Source organism: Mandrillus leucophaeus, unplaced genomic scaffold, assembly GCF_000951045.1.
Source record: "Mandrillus leucophaeus isolate KB7577 unplaced genomic scaffold, Mleu.le_1.0 Scaffold231, whole genome shotgun sequence".
In the NCBI taxonomy this organism is placed as follows: Eukaryota; Metazoa; Chordata; class Mammalia; order Primates; family Cercopithecidae; genus Mandrillus; species Mandrillus leucophaeus.
In genome coordinates this window covers 3,355,314-3,371,052 of record NW_012102377.1, presented here as the reverse complement: position 1 = coordinate 3,371,052, position 15,739 = coordinate 3,355,314, and the positions used below count along the sequence as shown (strand labels likewise).

At 41.0% G+C, this 15,739-nt stretch overlaps 1 protein-coding gene across 4 annotated transcripts in view; it reads left to right on the top strand.

Annotated features, from left to right (window-relative positions):
• The window catches only part of LRRFIP2 (leucine rich repeat (in FLII) interacting protein 2), a 142,757-nt gene that overhangs the window by 122,995 nt on the left and 4,023 nt on the right, over nt 1-15,739 (top strand). For 3 of the 4 annotated variants that reach the window (XM_011981929.1, XM_011981930.1, XM_011981928.1), the window contains 3 exons: nt 6,560-6,692; nt 8,722-8,771; nt 13,491-13,611. In XM_011981929.1, the coding sequence (XP_011837319.1) occupies nt 6,560-6,692; nt 8,722-8,771; nt 13,491-13,611 (304 nt within the window). Of the gene's footprint in view, nt 1-6,176; nt 6,279-6,559; nt 6,693-8,721; nt 8,772-13,490; nt 13,612-15,739 lie in introns of all 4 variants that reach the window. The other variant, XM_011981926.1, reaches the window with a different exon arrangement.

Here is a 15,739-nt window from a genome sequence, read left to right as displayed (position 1 = left end):
CACTACAACCTCTGCCTCCTGGGTTCAAGTGATTCTCCTGCCTCAGCCTCCCTAGTAGCTGGGATTACAGGCACACACCACCATGCCCAGCTGATTTTTTGTATTTTTATGAGAGACGGGGTTTCACCGTGTTAGCCAGGCTGGTCTCTAACTCCTGACCTCAGGTAATCCACACACCTTGGCCTCCCAAAGTGCTAGGATTACAGGTGTGAGCCACCACAACTGGCCTCCCTTGGGATTCTTACCCAGAAACAGCCACAGGCATTCAGTTCAAACTCTGTGGTTAACTCGATATCCTTACATTACAGGAATTTGGATAAGAGGAGAGTAGTGGTGGGAAGAAAGTTATTAGTATCCTATAAATCCTTGGTGAATAAAATAGGAAGAGATTAAAATCAATTCAATTACAGAAACAGATAGGAAAGTAAGTCTTACTAGGGTGGCTGTCTCTAACTATAACCACAGAACTCCCCCAAGTAGGGCCCAGATAAATGAAATGTCTTCATTGCTATTTTGCTAAGCTCTGCAGGTGGATTCCATGTACACCAAAAACTGGAGAAAATTCCCTCCAGTTCATCTCATGTGGCCTTTGATTGGCAGTCCCATCACCTGGCTGAGCTCTCTGTTCTGCAGTAGGGGAACCACTTAGCCATAGTTGCCAGAGGCTTACCTTGTCAGGGAAGGGCAGAGGAAATAGAACATGTAAGAAAAGTCTTGTTCTGCTTAAGGTTAGAGGGGATAGGGAGTAGTTGTTAAAGATCCCTGAGACCATCTCTGAGAGACAGGCCTGGATATGAAACCCTCTGGATCATACCCTCAGAACATTGTTAGGAACATTCTGAAGCCCAGCCGGTGGTCAGCAGGATCCAGTCTTTTTCATCACTTCAAGGACCTCTCTCATTAATATACACATGGGAAGATTACATTACCTCTTAAGAGTTTGTAGGCTCATGCCTGTAATCCTAGCACTTTGGGAGGCCAAGGCTCGAGGATCGCTTGAGGCTAGAGGATTGCTTGAGGTCAGGAGCTTGAGACCAGCTTGAGCAACATAGTGAGACCCACCCTGTCTCTCCAAAAGAATTTTAAAATTTGCAGAGCATGCACCTGCCCCAACTACTTAGGAGGCTGAGGTGGGAGGATCACTGGAGCCCACAAGATGGAGGCTGCAGTGAACTATGATCGTGCCACTGCACTCCAGCCTAAGCAATAGAGTGATACCCTTTCTTTAAAAAAAAAAGTTTGTAGACCAAAAATTTAAAGAACAAAAGCTACTTTATAGATAATTATCTGACATTCAAGTTGCTGATTATTAAAAATTCCATCTAAACCTAGAAAAGCCTTCTGGGGGATAAATCAATATATGTTTCAAAACATCTGTTAGGTGTTTTGAAATTATGATTTTAAAATTGAAATTTGAAGTTGGAAAGTGAAATTTAATTGTTGAACCATTGATTTGATTTAAATTTTTGCTTGGGAGATACAACATAAGATGTAAAAAAACATGTGGGACAAAGTAGGTAATTTTAAAATTTTAGTTAAAATCTGGTCACTATCTAGAATGGGTTTCTTTTAGGACTTTACATAATTTTCTTTAACACAGATCTGTAGGCCCAGGATTTCTAGCTTGTATGAGTGCCTTAGTATTTTCAAATGATAATCTTGGACCAGCCATAGAAACCCCTCAGATGTCTCAGTTTAAAATATAAATTATTTGGCTTTTATTTGGAGAATATTTTATTTTATTTTAGTATCCCTTTTTTGAGATGGAATCTCTCTCTGTCCCCCAGGCTGGAGTATAGTGGCGCAATCTCAGCTCACTGCAACCTCCTGGGTTCAAGCAGTTCTGCCTCAGCCTCCTGAGTAGCTGGTACTACAGGTGTGCACTACCACGCCCGGCTAATTTTTGTATTTTTAGTAGAGATGGGGTTTCACCATGTTGGCCAGGCTGGTCTGGAACTCCTGACCTCAAGTGATCGGCCCATCTCGGCCTTCCAAAGTGGTGGTATTACAGGCATGAGCCACTGTGCCCGGCCAGAATTTTAGAATTACATGCAGTCGTATGAAATTAAACAGGGCTGGGCATGGTAGCTCATGCCTTTAATCCCAGCACTTTGGGAAGCCAAAGAGGGTGGATCCCTTGAGGTCAAGAGTTCGAGACAAGCCTGACCAACATGGTGAAACCCTGTCTCTACTAAAAATACAAAAATTAGCTAGGCATGGTGGCACACACCTGTAATCCCAGCTACTTGGGAGGCTGAGGCATAAGAATCACTTGAACCCGAGAGGCAGAGGTTGCAGTGAGCTGAGATTGTGTCACTGCACTCCAGCCTAGGCAACAGACCAAAACCCTGTCTCAAAAAAAAAAAAAGAAGAAAAGAGAAGAAATTTAACAGAGAGATCCTATATATTCTTTGCTCAATCTTCCCCAAATGTAACATCTTACAGAACTATAGTACAATATCACAACCAGGGTATTGACCTTGATACAGTGAAGATACAGAACATTTCTATCACTATAAGGGATTTCTCCTCCTCTTGCCTTTTTATAGTCATAGCCTTTATCTCCCCTTCCCCTCCCAAACCCTGAGAACCACTAATCTTTTCTTCATTTGTGTAGTTTTGCTATTTTAAGAATGTTATAAAAATGGAATTATATAGTATATATTAACCTTTTGGAATTACCCTTTTTCAGTCTGTATAAGTCCCTCAAGATTAGTCCAAATTGTTGAATCACTAGTAGACTCTTTTTTTTTTTAATTTGAAAAATTGTGCTAAAATACAAATAACATAAAATTTACCATTTTAACTATTTTTAAGTGTACAGTTCAGTGGCATTTAGTACATTCATGTTGTTGTGCTACTGTCACCACCATCAGAACTTTTTTATCTTCCACAGCTGAAATCTGTACCCATTAAACAACTCCCCATTCAGTCCCTTCTCCCAAACCCCTGGCAACCACCATTCCACCTTCTGTCTCTGTGAATTTGACTACTCTAGGTACTTCATGTAAGTGGAATCATACAGTATCTGATTTATTTCACTTGGCATAATGCCCTCAAGGCTCATGTTGCAGCATATGTCAGAATGTCCATCCCTTTTAAGGCTGAATCATATTCCATTGTATGTATATACCACATTCTTCTGTTGATATATCGACACATCTACCTTTTGGCCATTGTGAATAATGCTGCTGTGAACATGGGTATTCAAATAACTCTTCAAGACTCTGCCTTCAGTTGTTTTCGGTATGTACCCAGAAGTAGAATTGCTGGATCTTATAGTAATTCTGTGTTTAATTTTTTTGAGTAACAGCTATACTGTGTTCTGTAGCAGGTGTCCCATTTTACATTCCCACCACTAGTGAACAAGGGTTCCAATTTCTCCATGTCCTTGCCAATATTTGTTATCATAATATAGGGGCAGTGGTCCTCCCTTGACTTTTAAAAGACACATTTTCAGTATGGACAGTAACTACTTGTCTCTAGCTTCATTTTTAAGATTTACATTTAGTAACTTAATGAAGAAATATGTCCATTATTCCCAGGTGAAAGTTCAGTTCATTAGTGGTCTTGCCTCTAGCTCCACTGCGGTTCTAAACACCAGGAGCCCATGTATAGAATAGGCGTATACAAAGAACTTGCATATCTCTATAGCCCAGCATAAACTCACTTCCATTCTGACCAAAGATATTTGTTCCCCAGTACAATTATGTGGAGAATTAACCCTTTGCCCAAAAGTTCAGCCCATTATACACATCCTTTTGGCTTCTGGATGGTAGGATTTGAGGTTAGGTCAGGGATAAAGAATTTTTTTGAACTCTACAAGCATGTACTTTTTACCCTAAAAAAAATCTACTCTAGGAGCTATTGTTGTACACAAATGCAAGGGTAGTGGTTATATGGTCAGGTAATATGGAGGATTTTAGATCCAGCGTGAATACATTTGATCCAATTATAAGGTATTTTAGTAGTCTTCAAACTTTGTGGTGAAATGGGTGAATTTACAGGATGTATTTTATTTTCCCATCTATAATTATGGGAAGAGGAAATTAAAAAGTCCGAAGGTAAAAATAAAACCCAGTGCAATAAGATGTGGAAGAGGAGCAGATGTCATGTATATCATTTGCTAGAATTCCTAGTTTCAAATTGGCCTGTTCCTCAGAGGTCTTTTATATTCAGTGGTGTTGTTTATATAGAGCATGTGTGACAGTGATCATTTACCCACTTATATGTGGTGATACATGACATAACTATGCATGCAGATACCAGTAACCAAAAATACCTAACCCATAAAGACTAAAGTGATACTCAACACATGGGAAAGTATTGTTGTGCTTTGTTTTCCCAATGTTTCATTTATTACTAATGATTAATGTAATGGAGTGTTAATACTAGCTGGATGGTGCTAAACCCACATTGTTAATTCACAGGCAGACTTGAGACACATCATATAGTATGACTGTAAATTGTTGAAAAGAAGTCAGATATTGACATGGCAGTTTGGATAAGTAAAGAGTAGGATTTGCCCTATGGGCTCCTTTCCTAGCATCATCTGGGCTAACAATAAGGGAATATAATGTATCCTCCACAGGGCTGTGATATTTAAAAAACTATTTAAGGGCTTTGGAAACAAAAACAACCAGATTCATTTTCTGATTTTGCCACTTAATGTGACTTTGAGCAAAAAATATAGCCACTCTGAGCCTCAATTTTCTGATCTGTTAAATGGGGATAATACAGGTACCCCACAGGATATGTAGAGGTTTCAAATACAAAATAACGTATAAGAGAGAAATTATATAAAATAGTGCCTGCCATATAATTTGTGCTATACAAATGGTAGTTGCTATCATCCCTTATTTACTTGATCCCTATTTGGTTGCAAAATAGGATTATAATGATTTTTTAAATTGCCCAGCTATTCAGCTATCAATTTCTCAGCAGTTCTCTGTCCCACTTCCAAAGCCAGTGAACTGAGAGGAAAGTTACCTGTTGTAGTTTAACTTCTTGGATTAATGGGAATGCTGACAGAAGACATTAAATATATGAACAAAAATATGTGGGGAAAGGCTTTTTCAAATAGGCCAGTTATCAGATTCCTGCATAGACTACTTACTTTGGGTGTATTTTTAATTCTGGGTTATTTTCTTTTACAATAGATTTTATTTTTTCATAGTAGATTTTATTTTTAATCGATAACCAAAGTATGTACCTGCTTCTGCATTGTCCTTAGCTGACAGTTGTGAGATTAAGGGAATGGCAGGGAATTTACAAATGAAATCACCAGCCTGCTTCTCCTGAACTGTCCCTGCTATCTAGGCATTACAGGCAATGCTTTACCTTGATTTATGCCTCTGCCCTTGGGATGGGTGCTATTATCCCTTCTGTTTTTCAGGTAAGGAAACTGAGGCATAGGATGGGTATGTGCCAGGACCCAAAAGCCTGATTCTGAAATCCATATTCTGTAACTCTCCATAGCTTGGCTGTATTTATTTTGTCAGTGTTTTGTTTTTTCACATTTTGGGAATATAACAGAAAGCCAATGAGTCTCAGTTATATTTAATTAAATGGTCAGAAGTTGATCTTTGAATTCTTTTGTAGGTTAACTATTTTGAATTAAGTGGTATTTGAGTATTTTGCCACACTACTTGGAGAACAATATACAGCCAATATTTAATTAAAATATCTTACATATAATAGTTATTTTTATTCCAGAACTATTTTTTTTTTTTGAAAACTCAACTGTATTATTGAATAAACTAGTTTAGTTAAATATGAAATGTGGGGTTCTTTTTGTTCACCAAATAAAAATGTACTGAGGCAGTCAGTAAGGAAAGCTTTGTTTTACTCTGGCTGCTCTCTTCATCTTCCTTTTCCTGTTTTATTTTTTTTCATTGACTAGAAAAGAAAGATTTATTTCCCTGCTTGATGTGATTAAACATATTTTGCCAAATTGATGCATGAGAACCAGTTTCTATGAGAACTCTCTTCTGGAGATGTATATCCATGTGACTCTGTATTTCCTCCCATATCTGACTGCTTGTTTCCAATCTTTTGACTGCTTCCTTGCTTTTTATGCTTTTATCTTTGCTTATTTGAATTAGGTACTTCTCTGCTACCTTTCACCTGCTCTTTTTCTCTGCCATTGTTTCCCTTGCTACCTTACCTAAAACCAGGCCCTAGAGAAACAGAAAGAATACATTGCCTGCCTTAGGAATGAGCGAGATATGCTCAGAGAGGAGCTGGCTGACCTGCAGGAGACAGTGAAGACGGGAGAGGTATGTTAGCATTAGCCTGGAGTTCAGGTCCCTCACTGCTTTACTCGCTGTCTTCCTTCTTTTCATCCTGCCATCTTTCCTAGCCCAAATACAAACTACAATGTTTATTCCCTAATCCAGATTTGGTAGGTTTAAGCTATTTCTTCCACAGAGCTATATTCCATGTAACTGATTCTAACCAGATTTTACCTGTAGCAAACATGTATTGTTGCAGAGTTACCTCACAGAGCTTACTGTTTCCATATGGGCCTTTTGTGATGATGGGTTTTCCCCCCTTGCAGAAACATGGCTTAGTTATAATCCCCGATGGCACTCCCAATGGTGATGTCAGTCATGAACCAGTGGCTGGAGCCATCACTGTTGTGTCTCAGGAAGCTGCTCAGGTCTTGGAGTCAGCAGGAGAAGGGCCATTAGGTAAGATACTGGTTGCTATCTTGACTTGGATTAATGTTACCCTATTGGGTTTTCTGCTTTTTCATATCCCAGCTTGGAAAACAAAAACAGCATAAGGGCTGTCTGAGACTCAAGTAGACACTTAACCAGAAGAATCTGGGCACATTGGCCCATTTTCTTCGGACATCCTTGGCCTTGGGAAACCAGCATCTGTGTCATTGTAAGGCAGTAAGTGTAACTGTAAGGCCCGTGGATGGAAGTACTATGGGCCTATACGCATTGTTTTTTACTTAACTACAAACTTTTCTGCAAAGAGATAGTCTAGTATACCTGTGCTAGGGGAGCAGTAGGCTAGCAGGAGACTTCTCATGTGTGCTATAAGTTTCTCATCCTTGGAACATCTGGTTTTATGTTCCACTACTTACCCCAGGGTTCTGTACCTCTTTTCTACCACATTTCTTAAGCCAAGAAACAGATGACCAAAAAGACAGATATGAGAGAAGTATGACTTCCAGAGCAGGGCTTCCCAGACTCTTAAAGTCTAAACCTCTTAAATTTAACCCTTTGAGAATCTGACACCTCTCTCCAGGAAAAAACAAAGTTGCTGACACCTCTCTCCAAGAAACCAAAGTCACCCATCTATTGACCCCACTAAGAAATCTACTCTAGAGGAAGAAAAATGGCACAGATAGATACTGTATCATTAGCTCACTTTTATTTTTTAAAAAACAATCTTTTTTCATTTTTCATCTTGTTTTCATATATGTGTAAGCTTCTTAGAGGAGTGAGAGATATAAGTGTAAAGCAAACTGAAAAACATTTTAAAAGTTAGTAAGCACATTCTCTAATGTGGAGCATTCCAGAAATGTGATTGTAAGGCACTTTGACTAAAGCAAGATGCTGGGTGAGCAAGAGAGATCTGGAGAATGGAACGAGAGTCTGGCTATAGGCAGCCCAGGGTGTTTCCCTGCTGTTGTTTCCCTCGTCTGCAGGTCCCAGCAGGCAGACCTGCTTGAAAGGTGCAGAAGAAACCAAAATCTGTATTTGGCTGTGACCCTCATCATTTACAGAGGGTAGTGGTCAGTCAGGTGTCAGCTGCTCTTTTAAGTGAACAATGGTGTCTCCTCAGCTGAAGGGGCCTATTTTAATGCAGGCTTGGGAAGAGTCAAATCTCCATAGGCCAGGAGTGAACCCTGATGCTGCTACCAAGCCGCAGATCCACCCATGGATGCCCACATTTTTTTTTTTTTTTTTTTTTTTTTTGAGGCAGAGTCTCACTTGGTCGCTTGGCAGGATTGCAGTGGCGCGATCTCAGCTCACTGCAACGCGCAACCTCTTATCTCCCAGGTTCAGATGGCTTCCTGAGTAGCTGGGATTACAGGTGCCTGCCACCATGCCCGGTTAATTTTTGTATTTTTTTAGTGGAGACGTGGTTTCACGATTTTGGCCAGGCTGGTCTCAAACTCATCTCAAGTGATCCACCCAACCAGGCCTCCCAAAGTGCTGGGATTACAGGCGTGAACCACCGCACCTGGCCCAGCTGCCGACATCTTGGAGTGGGTCCCCTTCCCTCCCTACTAGCTTTTGGGGACTTCGCTTCTTCCAGCATTGTGCTCCTCTCTTTTCTCTCCTCCAGCTTCCTTTGCCCAGTCCTGCTCTTACCCCATCTTCTTTCAAATATTTGAATCTCTCCTGCTAAGGGCTCAGCCTTTGGGAGCACACTTGACATTTGAGTTGTCTACTAGTGAAAGCTTGAAACAAGGAAATGACCTTCTTTGTACTTCAGTTTGTCTTTAAGTGGCAAACACTGCTGTGGGGAACAAATGTTGCATTTGGTGCCCTGATAAGTATCAGTTGTGTGGAAATACGTTTTAGAGAGTTAAGAACTTTTCCGTAATGCTATTAACACCTTTATTTCTTTAGATATTCAGAGCTGTAAGTAATGTAATTTATCAGATAATATTAGCTGTTTATGAGTTTGAAAATTTTTTAATTGTTTATATACTACATCATCACATATTTAGTTTATGATCTTTTTCATTTGTTTTAGATGTAAGGCTACGAAAACTTGCTGGAGAGAAGGAAGAACTACTGTCACAGGTAAAGGCATTCTTAATGGAGTGTAAAATAATTTTAACGAAGTTACATGGTAAAATACTAGCTAATTGAAATGTTCATTAAAAAGAAATATGCTTATTTCAAACATCAGTACTCAAGTGAGATTTGAAGGATAGATAATTCATATTTTACCTCTTTGTTATTTTCTGTTCTTAAAATATTTTTTTAAGGACACATAGTTTAAGGAGTCATATGGTTTTCTACAAAGTTTGTTATGAACACAGCAATCCCCTGGCCTGGCTCCTCTGTCCTCACCCCTGACCATTTCTGTTAAATGCTTTTAGCTGATTCTTGTGTACTGTCCTTGTATCTCTGTGTAACATACTTACGTTGCGTCTTGATTGTTCTGCTTCAGGCATTCTATGTTGACATCCTTTTATGGAAGATGAGGGTTTAGCTGTTTTTCATCCTTTGTCCCTGCCACACACACACATATTTTCCACTCCCAAATCCTCCTAATAAAGGAACGGTGTAATTCCAGTCTGCTTGTGTCATTAGGACCCTCTAAACTCTACTCACAGTGGAGCCAGGTTGCATTCTAGGATCATCTCCCTTGGAACTATTAGTTTCCTCTAAGTTAACGTTATGGTTTTTCTTTGTATTTGCTTGGTTTTCTATCATCAATTTAACCACAGACTCTCCAACAGTAGATTAAACCCACTCAGTATTTTCAGATGCATCTGGCATTCTTTCAGTTCCAGTTTGTCGAATCTTGGTGCATCTGACTTGTCCCTTTCTAAACTAATGGCTTGCTCTCTTGGTACATAGATGTGGTCACCCTTCATTGGCATCTGGGGATTTTCTTTGCATGTGATTTAGGTTGGGTTCCCTTTTTCCGGTATCTCATGTCTTTCTCCTTATTTATTTTCTAGTTTTGGTACATCTTCCAGTAGCTTCCTGAGAAGAGGGTTTGTGGATTGTTAATTTTTCATGACCTTGCAGGCCTGAAGATGTCTTCATTCTACCCTCTTACTTGATTAAAATAGTTTGGCTAGGTAGAGAATCCTGAGTTGCCATTGTTCTCCGTAAGATTTTTTAAAAAGACATTTCTTCATTGTGCTGTGACTTCAAGTATGACTGTTGAGTTTTCATGAACATTTTGAGTTCTGATCTTTTCTGGTTTGTGATTTATTTTTCTCCTCTTTGTAGAAGGTTGTATCCTATTCTCTTTCTCTCTAGTGTTCTGGTGTAATTTGAAGATAGCAATGTGATTTGAAGTTTTCATGTGTGATGCTGGGCCCCTGTCAATTCTAGGAGCTCCCATTCTTTAGTTCTGGGAAGATTTCTTGAATGATTTTGTTACTGATTTTTTTCCCCTCCCATATTCTGTGTTCTCTATTTTGGAAGTCCTATTCAGTCATTCAACAAATGTTGAGTGAGATTCTACTATTTAACATGCACTATTCTAGGCACTGGGATATTTCAGTGAATAAGTTAGTTTAGAAAAAAATTCCTGCCTGAGGGACATTCTAGTAGGAAGACATCAGACAATAAACAGTATTATATGATATGTTAGAAGGTTTGCGTGAATGCGTTTATGTGTTTCTCTGGCTACTTACAGCTGCATAGGGGCAGGCATGGAGTGAGTAGAGAGCTAGATTTTACCAAGAAAGTATTAATGGGGCAGGAGAGGTGAGGGAGTAAGAAAGAAAATTATTATAATGATAGACCTTGACATTAAACTGGATGAAGAGGATTCGGGAGATATTCAGGAACACATCAAGGTACAGTAGAAAGAAGATGTAATCTGTAGATTAGTGGTACTAGTGTGGTTGAAGGGTTGTTGGAATTTGAGTCTACAGAGAAAGACCTAGAAAGATGAGGAATGGTGGTTAGAGAGAGGATACATGGAACTAAATTGTATAGGGATTACAATTGTCTAGTGATAAGATCTAGTATATGATTGTGGGAGTGAGTAGCTGAGGGCAAGAAGGGATAGATGGCAAGATCCTTGGAAGGGAGGTGGGTTAGTCCATTTTTTGCTTGGCTATAAAGGAATACCTGAGGCTGGGTAATTTATAAAGAAAAGAGGTTTGACTGGGTGTGGCAGCTCATGCCTGTAATCCCAGCACTTTTGGAGGCTGAGGCAGGTGGTTGAGGTCAGGAGTCGAGACCAGCCTGGCCAACATGGTGAAACCCCAACTCTACTAAAAATATACAAAAAAAAACATTAGCCGGGTATGGTGGTGGGTGCCTGTAGTCCCAGCTACCTGGGAGGCTGAGGCAGAAGGGAGGTGGAGGCTGCAGTGAGCCAAAATTGCACCGCTGCATTCCAGCCTTGGGTGGCAGAGTGAGACTTTGTCTTAAAAAAAAAAAAAGTAAAAGAAAAGAGGTTTAATTGGCTGTAGTTCTGCAAGCTGTACAGGAAGCATGGTGTCAGCATCTGCTCAGCTTCTGAGCTCATTTTCCTGAGGCCTCCGGCCAGGCTGGTCTTGAACTCCTGACCTTAGGTGATCCACCCACCTCGGCCTCCCAAAGTGCTGGGATTACAGGCATGAGCCACCGTGCCCAGTCGGCCTCAGGAAACTTCTAATCACGGCAGAAGGTGAATGGGGAGCAGGCATGTCATATGTCAAGAGCGGAAGCCAGAGTGAGTGAGTGGGGAGGTGATGTACACACTTAAAACAACCAGATCTTGTGTGAACTACCAGAGCGAGAACTCACTCATCACCAAGGGAACGGTGCAAAGCCATTCATGAGGGATCTGCCCCATGACCCAGATACCTCCTACCAGGCCCCACCTTCAGCACTGGGGAATACATTTCACCATATGAGGAGGTGTACCAGAAATTGAGAGATCATTTGTCAGGGAGATCCTCTACTTAGATATACATTGAAATTGCCAAAAATTAAGACAGGAATAGTCTAGAGGGAGTGCAAGTTGGGAGCCATTTAATAAATGGTGATGAAGGAATGGGATTTTGGCAATGATAAGTAGTTAGTGTATATAATTTGAAGAGATGAGATTAAGACCTGGGACTTTTAGGGAAGATGTAGGGAAAATACCAGCAAGGAAAGCAAGAGGACACCTATTCCATCTCTAGGTTCAGTAGTAGGAGGCTGTGGAAGTACCAAAAAAAAGGGCCGGGCATGGTGGCTCATGTCTGTAATCCCAGCACTTGGGGAGGCCGAGGTGGGCGGATGACTTGAGGTCAGGAGTTCAAGACCAGCCTGGCCAACATGACGAAACCCCATCTACTAAAAATAACAAAAATTAGTCAGGTGTGGTGGCATGCACCTGGAATCCCAGCTACTTGGGAGGCTGAGGCAGGAGAATCGCTTGAACCCAGGAGGCGGAGGTTGCAGTGAGCTGAGATCACACCACTGCACTCCAGTCTGGGCCACAGAGCGAGAGTCTCAAACAAACAAAACAAAACAGTGTTTGAGAGAGCTGCAGAAGCAGCAGGATTCTTAAGGGAGAGGGTTCTCATCTGCTCAGAGAAAAGACAGAGGGCATTTGCTGATGATGGACTGTTAATTCTAGAGGGCACAGTGGAGAAGTTTCAGGCATTGGGAAAGGTTAGGAGATGAAGGTTAGTGGTCCTACAGACCCTTGTGAGGAAGAGTGCAGAGGAAGAATATGACCCTTTGCGAGATGCACATAAATAGGAATGATGGAGACAATGAGATCAGTCCTGGTTCTCTCAAGGCAGCTAATGACGGTGATCCTGTGTGTTGAAAGGGCAGAGGTGTCTGGGAAGTATAGAGTTAGTCCCAATATAGAGCTTACCCTTTTCCCATTGGGGAGTGGCAAACTTAATCTTAGTGCAGAGGCTTCCCTTTGACCCCTGTTGATGGAGTTAAGGACCGCTGGGGAGTCATCTCTATATATCTTCTTCTTATTATTATTATTGACAGAGTCTCACTGTGTCACCAAGCTGGAGTGCAGTGATGTGATCTCTGCTCACTGCAACCTCCACCTCCCGGGTTCAAGTGATTCTCCTGCCTCAGCCTCCCGAGTAGCTGGGACTAAAGGCATGAACCACTATGCCCAGCTAATTTTTGTATTTTTAGTAGAGATGGGGTTTCACCATGTTGGCCAGGATGGTCTCGAACTCTTGACCTCGTGATCCGCCCACCTTGGCTTCCCGAAGTGCTGGGATTACAGGCGTGAGCCACCACACCTGGCCCCAATTATTTTTATATACAGAAAATTTAACCTATGTCTAAAAGTAAACAACAAAAAACTGCTCATGGAATCTTCCATTTTAAGAAATAATCCCTTGAATATACCCTATCAATTAACTGTTTATAGTTTTATTTTTTTAGAGATGAGGTCTTACTATGTTTCCCAGGTTGTTCTCGAACTCCTGGGCTCATGTGATCCTCATGCCTCAGCCTCCCAAGTAGCCGGATATATAGGTACATGCCACTGTGCCTGGCTGGAATTTTCCATTTTAAACAAAAGTAACAAAAAATACCCCAAAGATGTACTGTTCCATAAAGCAGACACAAATTTAAAATATGGCTATTTTTTACTGGGACACCTGGTCCTGGGGCTCGCTCTTTTCAATGTTTGTTCATAGCTTATCTTCAGCACCTAGGACAATGGGTGTCTCCTATTAGGCACTCAAGAAAATAGGTTTTGAATGAATGTGGCTGATATAAGGGTCTGCTTTGTTCTATGATGTGACCACAGAATAAGCATCGGCTTCATTTGAGAGACTGGATCTTGCTGATGAACCTTTATTTTCATTTCAGATTAGAAAACTGAAGCTTCAATTAGAGGAGGAACGACAGAAATGCTCCAGGAATGATGGCACAGTGGGTGACCTGGCAGGACTGCAGAATGGCTCAGACTTGCAGTTCATCGAAATGCAGAGTAGGTACCAGGGGACAGGTCAATCCCAGTCTGTATATCGACTGTCCCAGGGGTGGGTTTGTCAGCAGGTTGCTGGTGTCTTGTAGTACTTTTCTTTCTTTTCTTTTTTTTTTGAGACGGGAGTCTTGCTCTGTCACCCAGGTTGGAGTGCAGTGGCACAATCTCAGTTCACTGCAGCCTCTGCCTCCTGGGTTCTAGTAATTCTCCTGCCTTAGCCTCTGGAGTAGCTGGGATTACAGGCACCTGCCACCTGGTGCCTGGCTAATTTTTTATGTTTTTAGCAGAGACAGAGTTTTGCCATATTTACCAGGCTGGTCTCGAACTCCTGGTCTCAGGTGATCCACCTTCCTCAGCTTCCCAGACTGCTGGGATTACAGGCGTAAGCCACCGCGCCTGGCCGTAATACGCTTTTCTTAAGAAGAGCTATGCTACAAAGATTGGTTAGTCCTTGGCTAGTCCAGAAAAACAGTCCTAGTCAGTAAGATAGCTGAATAGAAGCTCCACTAGCCTGTGTGCTTCAGGGGATGATGTTCCTTTCTGGTTAAAGTGATTTCTAGGAACTTTTTGCACATAGTGAAATGCCTTTTGACAACCTGGCACTGTCCTTTTCTATACCCACGTGTCATCTTTAAGCTCCCGTACAGCAAGCACCCTTCCCCATTAAAGTTTTTCCTCTGGAATTTATCTTGGATATTGGAGGAATCTATTTGGAACTACTTCACACTAAATTGCATAATTTCAGAATTTTCCTAGAAGTATTTTTGTTAATCCGAGTTTATTAGATGAAATTTAAAGTAAGTCCACAAAATAAAGTCTATTCATTTTACCCAGATTATTCCGGTTTTTCTCACTTTCTACTTTTGACCTCATGATAAAATGATCACTGTAGTCACACTAATTCCCATAGTAGGAAGATTTCAGCAGGAATTTGTAGTTACCCTTTGTTAGTGATTATGTGTAATTCTGGGACAGAGGAGATTTGTATTTTTCCAATAAGAATAGTGACTTTTCTGATAACTAGTATTAAAATCTTATTTATTCCATGGACTTTTCATCTAAACCTTCTGAGATGGGCTGCCAAGAAAAGACTTCCTGGGGCCAGGCGTGGTCACCCACGCCCATAATCCCAGCATTTGGAGAAGCCGAGGTGGTAGATTGCTTGAGCTCAGAAGTTTGAGACTAGCCTGGGCAATGTGGTGAAAACCCGTCTCTTCAAAAAAAAGAAAATGCTTTCTGGATTAAGGCTTATTAATACTAACTTTTGATATTGGTATTATCTTTTCTGTTGGATATCAGTTAGGACAGTTGTGACATTTCCTGGTGAATATTTTATTCAAGAATGTCATTTTGGTGTTGGGGGTAGATGAGAACAAGGACATGGGAAGAGGCAGGCTGACTAGTCAGGAAGTTACTACAGTGGTGAGCCTGAACCAGTTCAGTGGCTGTCAGCAGTCTTAAAGAGAAGGTAGGGGATAGATCTGAGAGATTGTCCTGAAGCAGCAAATTTAAAAGGAAACAGATTTAGGGCGGAATGGGCTTGCATTAATGTGTGAATACTTCCTAGAGTAGGTAGGTGTTGTATAGCTGGTATTTGCAGAAGGTAAAGTACCCAGGGAGGAGGTGTAAAACCAAGTGAGCTTTGCAGGACTGTGGGAAAGACAAAAGCAAGCAGCTCCCCTGGACCAGAAGACCAGGAGTGTAGCAACTCTTGGTTCTGGACAATGCCTTGCCTATTATGTGAGTGTTTTGGAATGGGATTTCAAAACACACATGAAATTACTGAGATAAGAGACTTAAACTTTAGAAAACAGGAAGGGAAAGGTGGTTTGGAGAGTGAGAAGGAAGCAGTGTATTTGGATAATAGATTGCTGAGGATAACAATTTAAAAATAAGATCCTGAAGCTTGTTTTAGAGCTCAGAAATAGGAATACTTCTCTTTCACTACCAGATACGGCTTTTGGGGAGATGGTAACCCTGTTCCTTTTAAGGTGACAGTAATTGTCCAATTAGAAAAACCTCTCACCACTTTAGGAGGCTGAGGTGGGCAGATCACAAGGTCAGGAGATCGAGACCATCCTGGCTAACACGGTGAAACCCTGTCTCTACTAAAAATACAAAAAATTAGCCG